Here is a 12378-nt window from a genome sequence, read left to right as displayed (position 1 = left end):
GTGCCTGCATTTTATCCAGAGGCATTCATGGGAAGGCCAAGACTTTCTCTTTCTGTACTCGGCTCCTGTTTTGTTTGTTTGTTTGTGTCTGTTTGTGTGTGTCAGTTAGCCCCAGTGGTCATCGGGCAGTGATGAGCTGTCTCCAATTCAGTGGCTTCCCCCCTTCAAGGCCGGATCAAGGCACTGGAAGAGGTCTTCTGCTTAATAACTTGTGACAGGGAGCAATAAGACCTGATGACTTGGACTTGATAGAGCCAACAGGGACTTAACAGCCTGCTGTTATATTGGGGAATTGATACTTGAATGATTACTGTCAATTCACACTACATTTTACATCCAGTTGCACTAAATTGCTCACCACAAACTGGGTGAGGTAGACTGTCACAAGTGCTCACTAGTTGCAAGGGTCTAAAATAATGAAAGCCAACATCTGCTCATGAGCTATGACGACTGAATGATGCATTTGACTTGACGTCTTACCTCATCAGAGATTTGACCTCCAAATGTTACCCATGTGCCTGTTGAAGGAAAGATCAACGTCAAAGTTTTAGAACAAACAAAAACCAAACAAGACCTTGGGCATATTAAATAATTACTTTGACATTTTGGCATGGACACATGACAAAACACCCCCGCCAAATGTCAGGGTTGAGAAAAAATGTTCCCTTCCATGAGTTTCTTGTGAGTAAGCTACTATATGTAGATTTTTTAATGTGATTACAGCAAGAAACATAGCATAGCAGCTTCAGGTGTTTTGATTTTGTTCCTGGGGGAATTCGTACGTGCATTAGGCTTGTGTTTGTTTAGTACATTCATTCTTTTCGTCTGGGTGGTGCAGAGAGACTGACAGCCCCTGTCATTTGTCAAACGCTAAGAGAGGCTTTGTTATTAATAGCAGTCTGGAAGCTATCCATAAACTGTCATGTATCAAGCGTCAAAATATTTCTCATTAATCGACCACTCTCCCTACCCCTCTTATAACCCACTGGCGTCCAACAGGGTTCTATACTGGGGACACTCGTGTCATTTGATATATATCACGTTATCTCACGTTTTTGTTGATATTTGTCTTGTTTTCAAAAAATGTGGTGTTTTTTTTTTACATCTTCAAGATGTTAAACAGATGAAAATATAAAATACTAGAAAATTAATGCACACCAAGGGTTGTTCAAAACAGATGAAAACAACCGTTTGGGCTAACTCTGGCTCAGTTTTGCTTATATTGAAGAATGGGTACTGTCCCTCTCAAATACAATGAAATAAATAAACATGCACAGACTGCACTGATATACAGTAGGTTATTCATGCATATATAAGCAGCCCCAGCCTCTAATTTGCATAGGCTGAACACAGCTTATTCCCACTAATAAGAAATAAAGCAGAAGCTGGTGTTAAATGTGTAGCTAACTGCACTAGAAGTGTAGCAGCAGATCGGTGTAGGCGTAGCCTGATTTTTCTATGATGCTAATGGTCAAGAAAGAAAATGTACCAAATTATTGTAGGCTGCCCAATTGGCATATTTACTATACAGTTGAGGCAGTGAAACATAGAAACCCACATAAAAACAATGCTAAATTGACCTGTTTTAAGTGAAGTTCTGTTTCTTTGCTCCACTCTATGGAGGAGAAAGGTGAGGAGGAATCACTGTATCTTGTATCGAGTAAACAAATGAGAGTTTGTCCTCTGCAGCTCTCTGATGACCGGTACTTGGGTGAGGGTGGTATCAATCTTCTCCTCTATATGTCTCAAGAAAGCAAATAAGCCTCAAGCTATTCTTTTAAATTTGATTATGCAATTGAGTCAATAAGATGCGGACACCCACATACTTACAACGGATTCAACCTGCTTTGATCACCACAGTGAAATTCTCTCTCTTTTTGCGCTCCTCTGCTGAAAATCAGTACAAGGAAGAATCAATGTTTTGCTTGAGGGCCCTACCGCATGGCTGAAGCTTGCCAATATCGAGGCGTGAAACTAATTTCTTTAAGTTGAAGGATGGTTACGTCTTCACTATTCCTCCCTGCCGCTGAATGAGTTGTGACTAAATCTTAAAAAAAGATCACTACAGGGATGATTAACCAACTCATTCACGGATTTCCCATCGTTCTGTATCTGCCGGGCCTGGGCAGCACTGCATCATTCCTTTGCTTTGTCAAGTTATTTTGTCTTCAGAGACACACCCCCATCAAGCTACTTGGCACACACGCTGCAACACAGTACACATAAAGATATGGCAAGCACACACACACACACACACGTATGCATGCACACACAAACACACATACACAAGAGATTTACTAAATTAATCAGTCATGTCAAGATGAATGAGAGTGTTTACTCTCGGGTGTGCATTGGATATGTGTGATAATTGAGCAACTTGTTTGCTGAAACCAGTGCTATTTATTAAATATTAACAGGGAAAGTATTAACACTCTGCAAACGGCTTTGTGTTGTCTCTCATGACTTCATATGTATGAAAGATGCATGAGGTTTAGAATAGGGTGAACTAATATAACGAGATTTAAAACACTACCCCCTTCTGCTTGGCTTTTTTACTGGCACACACACACACGAAGATGAGTTGAGTTTGCACTTGGTTGCTTATGAAATCATTAGACATTTGCCTCTAATGCTAATTAAATGTACTCACCAAGCCCCAGACAGGAGACACGCAACCCAGATTTCCCCAGGTTCCTATGAAGAAAAACAGACTATGATTAAAAAAAGAACAGTGTTGTTTAGGCTCAAGACGCCATCAGTCAAATATGATTGCAATTATAGTAGTGTTCTGCTGTATATTGCTCTGGGCGCACAAAGATGTTCTGCCCAAACAAAGCCAAAATATATCTTGTTTCCACCTCATAACTCGAGAGACATGAAATAACAGCAATTTTGCTATTGTGTGGAGCTTACAATATAGGGAAAAAACAAATCAATTGTACTTGCAGTACCGTTGTCAGGCTATTAAATAGGCGTTATCGGTCACTATAAGCACCATAGATGTGGGTCATTAGGGGCCTATTACACCCAATAGTAGGTTTCATCATCTTTTCACTTGGTAGATCAAACAAGGTATAAAAGAACACAACCTCTAGCTGTATTATAGACTGCATGAAACTCCATATAGGTTGGAGAACAGGGCCGATCAATGGGACACAAAACACAGGGTTTTCACCCAGGAGGCTGGCCTGCCGTGTGAAACCAACAACATCTAGTTGTCTTTGTGTTCACAAGCCTTAATTTTCACTTTCACTTTTGAAACATAGTTATTTTAAGGCAAAAAACAATGTTTTTCCCCAAACTTAACTAAGTGTTTTTGTTGGCTAAACCTAAAGAAGCTGTTTTGTTTGTGTTCATTTAGTTTAGTGTTAGAGTTGTTGCTTTTTAGTAGGGCTAACCCGAATGCTTCCGAGGCTTCAAAGCTTAGACCATTGCCATGGTAATCGCTATCACTTTTACAACGTAGTAGGCTTCTAATGACCCACACCTAAGGTGCTTATAGCGACTGATAATGCCTATTTAATGGCCTGATAACAGTCAAATCGGGTGCAGTATGCAGGCCATTAATAATAACAATAGCTTCTCATGTTTGATCGTGAGGAGATTCCCTGAATGTGAGGGTCACCTTTATCAAACCCGCGATCATGAATCAGAATTGAGAGATTACAGCGGGGAAGACAGGTGATTTATTCCATCAATCTGGATCCCACCTTCTCTGGAAGAAGAGGACGGCCCTCTAAAGACCCTGAGAAATATTCTGCTCATGAAAAAAATCCAATTACTGTTTGTACCGCTGCACTAGGGAGTTTGGTACACTACTTTTTGACAAGTGTTGCCCTCTGTTCGTCCCTCACTCAATTACCTCTCGGAGCCTTCGGCCTCCTCCTGCAGCAGGGAGCACTTCTGTCCTCGAGCTCTTTACTGTTATTGTCTAACCCACAAAATGCAGACAACCACGCTCGCTCTCGAGCACTAAGGTCGTATCATATCGGCATTTCTCAAGATATCTCCTCACACTCTCTCTTTCCCTGCAGCCCTATACCTATTAACTGTGAAATGGCACACCTCCTGATACATGTCTCTTTGATAACAGTTAATTTACATCCAGCTGATCTGCAGCAATGCAATACAGCCATCTTGGCTCTCATTAACATGGTGGAAGATAAACTAAGACAGGGTTCTTGCCACCCTCGACTCAAGAGTCTCAGCACTTCACATCTAGTTTTACAATCTGTGCCACATCATGTCCAACTGAGAGGGGGAACTCATGTGGCGCGAGTGTTTGATGGCTTAACACCGGCGATAACAGGAAGAGCTGATTGTTCTCCCTCCAGCATCCGCAGGTGTCTTCCCACAGAGTGATGTACGTGGACTGTAGGTGAAAGAAAACTGCGTCAAGGTGATGCACGGCCCCCGCGAAGGCAGCCATCTGATAGAGGAAACGATTTGAAACGAAACGCCGTGAAATTGAGACACATTCGTTTGACGAGAATCGCCGAGGCCACGCGCACACGCAGAGTCGCAATCACAAGCAGCACACTTCATCTTGAGAGGAGACTATGTTTGAATGCTTATTTCTTGACACAGAAACAACCTCCAATTATGGTCTGTGCCTTCTGCATGGTTTCGCCGGCATTTACTCATTACACCAAATGAGGCCGTAAAAAGTGCCAGCAGTGGTTTCCTCGTGTCTGACAACTAATGGCCTGTGCCCGGCGAGCTGAGGGCGGACTAATCCAAGGAGCCCACGCTATGTAACCGTGCCCTCAGCCAATTCAATTAGGTGTTCAACATGGAGAAGCATCAGTCATCGTGTCCGCAGTTCAAGCCGAGCTGCCACGATGAAGAAGGAAGGAAAGCATATAAAGGAAAGTGTTTACATATAAACACTGGATTCAATGCATTTATGGATTCTTTGATATGTAGCGTGTAATTAACATGACGGGAGACAGATCTCTCCGCAGTCACAGATCGTGGGATGCGTCCTCGTCCCTGATATGGTGGAGGAGTTTAGATATTGTATCCTCCGTCTCTCTGATGTATTATAGAGTGGGAGTTCAGATTCATGAAAGTGTGGGGGAGGGGTTGTACTGTAGGTTAGAAGTGTGATACTGACATTATATTGAGGACAAACCGCGCCGCTGATGAGGAATGTTCACGGCTGCGTTTATTGCAAGCCGCTCTGGGTAAAGCATCTGTTTAACGCCTGGAATAGCTGTAAATTGTAAATACATTTGCCCTCGGGTCTTCATCGATACATTGACAGAGCGGTGATGCAGACAATCTCCACAATAAACAAGCTTGCGCAAAAATGTTCCATCTCCAAATAGAGCTGTGCTTTGTTTTTGGAGATCCTCCGTAAGCTATGTTTGCAGTGTTTGTGTGATGCTGTAAATGCATACAGGATGTCTTAATAATAGGAGAAGAACAGAGCTGACGTTCAGCTGTTGTATTCTTTACCCCAGTGAAGAAAGAAGCATTGGCCATACCTGATTATTAACCACACAGCCGCCTGTCGCACATTAATAGATCTGTCCAGGTCTGGGAATGGGAGGCACGTTGCTAAAGAAACTAATGATTCAGGGGATTATAGCATGTCATTTGCAACAAAGAAAAGAACATGAACAACTTTGTGTTTAAGAGCAAATGGGTGCTTGTGGGAGAGAAAAATAGGGTTGCTAGGATGCAAGTTCTTTATATATTATAGTGTAAAGTGTAAGATAAACGCACTAAGGAAAGGACAACTTGTCTGCATAAACCTGCACATAAACAACTTTGCAAGCCAGCGAGTGTGGATTCGGTCCCTCATGCTTGGTTGGTGCCCAAAAGAAGCCTTGAAGTAAAATGACAAATGAGTCATTTGAAGACGCCCCCTCACACAAACCTGTCACCGCTTATGAGCATCCTGCGAGCTGCTACTGTATGTAGCCTGTTCTATTCTTAGTGGATCCCCAGTTGAAATGAACATCTGGCTACATTTATTGTGCTTAAATCTTTGGAGGAATCTCTTATTGTGGGGGTATTTTCTTTTCCTGGAAACCCTTTTATGGTTCTCAAGCCACACCAGGGCATTTGATAGGATTTATTTCCTGGTATTGGATTGCTTAAATCAATATTTGTCAGCTAACACTTTTGTCAAGGTTGCGAGTAAACAGATAAAACTCCTCACTCGCTGGGGATTAATGGAGACTGAGCGAACCCACACAAGCCAACCTTGATGGGCGGAGGGATTAGACAACGCCCACCTCCTCGGTTCCCACCGCCTCTCCTGACGGCAACCATAATGTTGTTATCAAAATAATTCAGTGCCGGGTAGAAAGGCGGGTCATATTCTAAATATATCAAAGCCAGGGCCATGTGTGGGTGGGAAGAAAGTAGGGAAGTGAAATCAAGCACTTTGAGGGGGAAAAAAATTAATAGATTAAGTATGAAAGAAAAGCTTCAGCATGAGTTGCTAGGGGGAAAAAAATCTCTGATGAAGCTCATGGTTGAATCCACACTAATGTCAGAAGAAGGGAAAGAGATGGAGAAGAGAAGGAGAAAAGGGTGCTATGTTGAAGAGAGACAGAGAACAAGAGACACTCGCAACACACTGAGGCTTGCAGAGTTGCAAGTCCAAGCCCCAAGTCTAAGCAGATCAAACGCCCTCTACAAATAAAGCATTCTATACGACACAGAATGGGAAATAGGAAATGACAGCCGGCTCCCTACAGGGCCCTGCACAATGCGCATGTTTGTACGGTGTCTATGTGCAGTAAAAAAGCCAGAGTCCTGGACACGACTTTGTTTTTCCACAGTTGACATTGCTTTTTTCGTTTTCATGCAGTACACACTGACCCTCTTATGCATGCACTCGCTGTTATTTTTACTGTGAGACTATTCAAAACGCTCGGACATTCGTTTTTTTTTTTCCAAACCTATGGGTAGAGAATCTCTCACAGAATAACTGTATTTTCGTCAGAGACACATGATTGAAGCTAGTGGCCCGTGGGTTGATCCTGTATTGAAAAACATGTGGGCAGATCTGAAGTGGTTGATTCAGAACGTTGTGGAGAGCTTAGCAATGTGGGGGGGGAGGAAAAATATCATGTCATGATAACTGGAAAATCTTCAACGGTACTGATGGAAAATATGTCACGGTATCTTTTTTAGGTTTGTTTTTTTGTTCGCTGCCATGCATCGAAATGAAGAAGTCGAACTGAAACATTTTCAACTGCAGTCTCAAGAAATGACTCTGGAGGAAATCAGGTGAAATAGTTGCTTTGTGGCCATTATGATATTATTAAATCCCACGGTTTGATTACAATAATAGAAAATAAATGCTGAATATCGATACAGTATCTTGCAAAGCCCGAATTTCTGATGCAAACCTGCTTTCTGTTTACCTGTTGGAGGTAAATTTCTGTTTTCAGTGACATTTAGCAAACTTACAATAATTGCACTATCTGTTTTTATCATGTTTATTTTTGGTTATAACTTATTTTGTATATTGTATATTAGTAGAATTTTAATTTTTATTTTATTCTAACGTTTATCTATTCTTTTGTTATTATACTGTTTTGACTTGCACCAACATAACCAAAGCAAATTCCTAGTGTATACCTCTTACACCTGGCAATAAACACGATTCTGATTCTGATTCTGATTCTGATTCTGATACTAAGGAGAGATGAGGACGGGTCAGATAGACTTCCTGGGTAAAGTTCATCTGATTATTTGACGTTTTAGCTTTTACAGCGCAGCCGACAAACATGGTTTTGAATTTGAGAGTAAATTTATTCTATTACTGTTATACACTTGCAGCAGTGTTTTTCTTTCACTTTTATCACTTCCAATTATGTTTGTGATTACAGTCTGTTTACAGAGTCCACTTGAGGAGAAAAAGCGAAAAATTGCATTTGCAAAGCAACACTATTATAAAACCATTATGCTCACGGGAAACCGTTTTAGTTGTGACCTTTAATTAAAATGCAAAAATGCAAAACGACCCTGGCGGTTTAACTGAGAGATTGGGCGGATCTTATCCTTGGGGGCTTGTTTGGTCTTTAGGCAGAGTGGAGCTCTATACAGGGCTCCTGTTGTGCAACACCCTGGCTCATATTATTAGAACTACACATCACAGCACAACGGCTGAGACATGAAGTGAAGTAAATGATGTTGGAACATGAAATGAATATATTTTATTGAAGGGTTATGATGACGGAGAGCGCTGCGTACACATTTCACTGCCAAACAGTGTGTCTCTGAGCGAATGCGGCATGATGGGCTCCATGAGTGCAGACACGCATGAAGTCATGCAAACACACACGCATGTATGCACACACACAGGCACCTGCGCATGCACACACACACACACACACACACACACACACTCAAAGTTCACTCCAAAACACAAACATAAACACACGGAGAGCAACGACGAAGCAAATTGTGATTTATGGTGCACTCTGACACGAGCCACAGCTGCAGAATATGTGTTATCTTTCTGTGGACAGGCGGACAGAGGTCGCATCAGTCCTCACAATACAGCTGTTAAAAACTGCAGTGTAATCTTCAATCACACAAGCCCCCCATACACCTTCTCTAAACCCACTGAATGATTTGTGGTGCAAAGAAAAACGCTGATTTCTTGCTGACTTCCTGCTAAATACGTAAAAAGCATCTGCAGTGTATTCCCCGCCAAACTATTGTAACGAAAGTCCATGACTGAACTGATTAAAGGCCTCAACATTTAATAAAGGCAAAGTACTTTCCAATTGACAATACTATGCATGTCATCAGTAATTCTTTTTTAAATTTCTGAGATCTGAGCCTTTAGGTGACTCAGGAGAAATGACAGCATTACACAAAAGTCTGCATCACACCAACAAAACAGGACGGAAACTCTACGTTTTTTTCCAAAACTTTCATTCAGCTCGACTGTGCAACAAGACAAAGTGTAGGATACCATGAAATGAGCAGTATGAATCACATACAGCACCGATTAAAATATATTTTCTCGTTTCTGTTCACTGGTATGCATCAAAATGAAGAAGTCAAACTGAGAAATGTTCAAGTGAAGTCGTATGACTATTATGTTATTATAAAATCCTACAGTTTGATTAGAATAATAAAACATAAATGCAGAATATCGATACAGTATCTTGCCAAGCCCGAATTTCTGATGACGATTTTGGCATCCTACAATTAAATGAGCATGATCAACTAACTGCGTTATTGATATTTAAAATGCTCCGCTCATAGAAAACTCTGCTGCATAAATGAAGTGCTTCCTAAACTAACAGCCAGCAACCAGGGAGCGATCGAGATGTTTGGAATTCACTTTTGGGGAGCTGTCATGCAGCTGCGCAAGCACCCTACGGTGGCTGCCTGTGGCTGCAGTCCGGAGCAGAAGGGTAATATGTTGTATATTACTCATTTTGCCCCTCGAAAATGAAAATACACTGAATTCAGATGACGAAGAACCTTATTTTAAGGCTTATTTTGCTGCAAAAAATGTGTTAATTAGCACGAATGTACCGCAATGCAAAGCAGTGCTTTGTTGATTTAAGTTTGAATACAAAGGTTTGGTAGAATTTTATTCATTATTTGCTTCTAGGAGATGCACTGTGAATAAGGACGAGTTTATTTTGTTACAAAGATTTGCACAATGGCAGGAATGTAGCACAACATGGAAGTGAAAGCTGTGCTCTGTTTATTAAGTGAAAGTGCAATAAGAATATTTTGTCCCTAATATCAATCGTGATAAATAATGTCAAATATTGATCAAAATGATCTTGATGAGCATTCTGAACATAATCGTGCAGCCTTATTTGATATGGCTGCTTTATACATTACTCACACTGTCAACACACAGATGTACACACAGCAGAGAGTGCCTCTCTCTCTCTGCTGGCCGCTGATAAGCCTGCTGCATCCGAAGGAACCGACAGAAGGGATTTTTGCATGCCCATCTGCAGCACAGCTCTGAACCAACCGAGGGGAATCTTCCCAAAAACCTCCTTCTGCACTGTCAAAAGGCCTTCTGCTGCCTAATGACCGTTATGAACTTCAATCCAGGCGAACAGGGGCTCCCTACCAGGAACCAGAAATAATCTGCACAATTTGTGAAGCCAGCGACACGTTTTGTTACATCACATATTTTGGCCTGCACGCGTACTTGTTTGTGGGTTTTGTATGTTATCATAAGAGGTCCAACATCATTGGAAGGTTGCAACTCGGGGACACCACAATTAGAACTACATCATACTGTATATCGACATGACAACTAAAATGCTGCGGATGGTGGTATTATTAGTTTATGCTCACTAGCTCTGCACACTACATCTCATGCTTCAACTTGCTATACGCCTTCAGATGTTCCCGTTGCGGAGCCTCGACGCCACACTCATCTGATGCACATACGTTCACTCATGTATGTAGTAATGCAATGTGCCAAACGCATACGCCCACAAACACACTCACACACATTCTCTGTATGGAATCACACTGAGAAAAACTTCAAAGAGTAGATTTAGTTGAGCCACTTGGCTTCACCTCAAGAGAAAGAGATTCCCTGTCAGATTCAAAACAATACGAGCGTCTACTTAAACCAAACAGCTTTGAGTCAGTGGTTTGGAAAAAGAGGGAGACAGAGATAGAGTACTGGATGAGAGAGAGGGACAGAAATTATGAGACAAACAGCGAGCAGAGAGACAAATGAGATATTTCATCCAACATTTGCTTCTGTGGTGAAAATAGGGGATTTGCTGAAGGCTTGTCAAAAGCTTTACTGCTAACATCCTCCACCTGTTTTTAGAAGGAGCTACAAGAACGAGCAAATCCTCATGTTACAAACCAAAATAAACACATTTTAGAGGCCACACACTTTGCATCACTCCTGCATCAGAGCTGTTTGCAAGTTTTTGTTTCAATTGCTCTCTAAGGAAAAACAGAATAAACTGTGAAACAAGCATGGGAAAAATGTGGCTTCTTGGTTGGCTGTGTCTTTAAAGTGTTCACATGATGGATTTAAAAAATACAATTTCAAAATTAATCTTCTCAGTTAATGGAAAAAAAAACAACTCTTTTGTAAATGCTGAACCAGTTAGCACAATGGAGTCACCAGGCTTGTTTGCTGCTGGGGGAACAGATTGAAGTTGGCCATTTCAATGTTGTTATGGAAACGAGATGAGATTGTGTGACAAGCAGACACTTATCACATTTAGCTGCTCCACATCCAATCTGCAGAGATTCTGCTAATTGCCTCTTTTTTGTGTGAACTGACCCGCATGCCCCAATTTTCTCTTTCATTCACTCTCTAATTCTGTCTTTTCTTTTTGTTCTGTCTTTCATTTCTTCTCTCTAATTCCATCCATTCCCATTATCCAGTTTGCTCTCAGTCTCTCTCTGCGTCTCTCTTGATCCTGACAGCGTAAGCGATGATGTCACCTTCTCCAGCGTGAGGTGAAAGCTACTATTTTGCTCCTGTGGTCTGGGTTAAGAGCCCACTCACTGAGATAAGAGAGTGTTGTTTACTTTTACTACTACTCCCACATAAACACACACACAAACACACATGCTCGGCTTTACTGTGACGCTTTCCAGAGTGTACTCTACGGTCTCGGCCAGTTATTGAGAACTGTATGTGGCGCAGTCGGAGTCTTAAGCTGATGCTGGAGGAGTTGAATAAGCTCATGATGAGAGACCTTAAAAATCAAAGTCAGCTGTGTGACAGTGAGGTGTTGTGCTGTAGATGCACAGAATGTATCGGGGAATTTATTTACATATTTCGTTGTTTTTTTATCTATTTTATTGGTGATATTATTTCTATTTCTCGTGTGCATTCAAATTGTTTTACTACCGCTACTCCTACCGATATCTTGTCTATAAAGAATCAGCATTTAGTCAAAACTTTCCCATGCTGTACCTTATGGTGTCCATACTGTTCTGCAGCAGCATCACTTATGCTCCCACATTTGCCTCTAAACTGCAACAATTAATTGATTAGTTGTCAACTATTAAATTAGTCACCAACTATTTTGATAATCAATTAATCGGTTTGAGTAATTTTAAAGAAAAAAATTCTCAGATTCCGGCTTCTTAAATGTGAATATTTTCTGGTTTCTTTACTCGTCTGTGACAGTAAACTGAATATCTTTGAGTTGAGGATAAAACAGGACATTCGAGGACGTCATCTTGGGTTTTGGGAAGCACTGATCAACATGTTTCTCCATTTTCTGACATTTAATAGACCAGAAAAATGATTTATGAATCGAGAAAATAATCAACAGATTAATCAAAAATGCAAATAATCGTTAGTTGCAGCCCCTTCTAAACTCCTCAAAAACCCTCTTTATAAACAGATTTAGTCAGTAACAGCTGTCACAGATGTTCACC

The 12378-nt window shown here is 41.2% G+C and overlaps 1 protein-coding gene across 4 annotated transcripts in view; it reads right to left on the bottom strand.

Annotated features, from left to right (window-relative positions):
- kcnab1b (potassium voltage-gated channel, shaker-related subfamily, beta member 1 b) overlaps positions 1-12378 on the bottom strand; it is a 41502-nt gene that overhangs the window by 19083 nt on the left and 10041 nt on the right. For all 4 annotated transcript variants that reach the window (XM_037788239.1, XM_037788242.1, XM_037788240.1 and 1 more), the window contains 2 exons: positions 2651-2694; positions 481-518 (listed from right to left, as the gene is read on the bottom strand). In XM_037788239.1, the coding sequence (XP_037644167.1) occupies positions 481-518; positions 2651-2694 (82 nt within the window). The remainder of the gene's footprint in view (positions 1-480; positions 519-2650; positions 2695-12378) is intronic.

The sequence above is a fragment of the Sebastes umbrosus genome, chromosome 12, assembly GCF_015220745.1.
Source record: "Sebastes umbrosus isolate fSebUmb1 chromosome 12, fSebUmb1.pri, whole genome shotgun sequence".
NCBI classification, from domain to species: domain Eukaryota; kingdom Metazoa; phylum Chordata; class Actinopteri; order Perciformes; family Sebastidae; genus Sebastes; species Sebastes umbrosus.
This window is presented reverse-complemented; position numbering and strand designations above follow the sequence as displayed.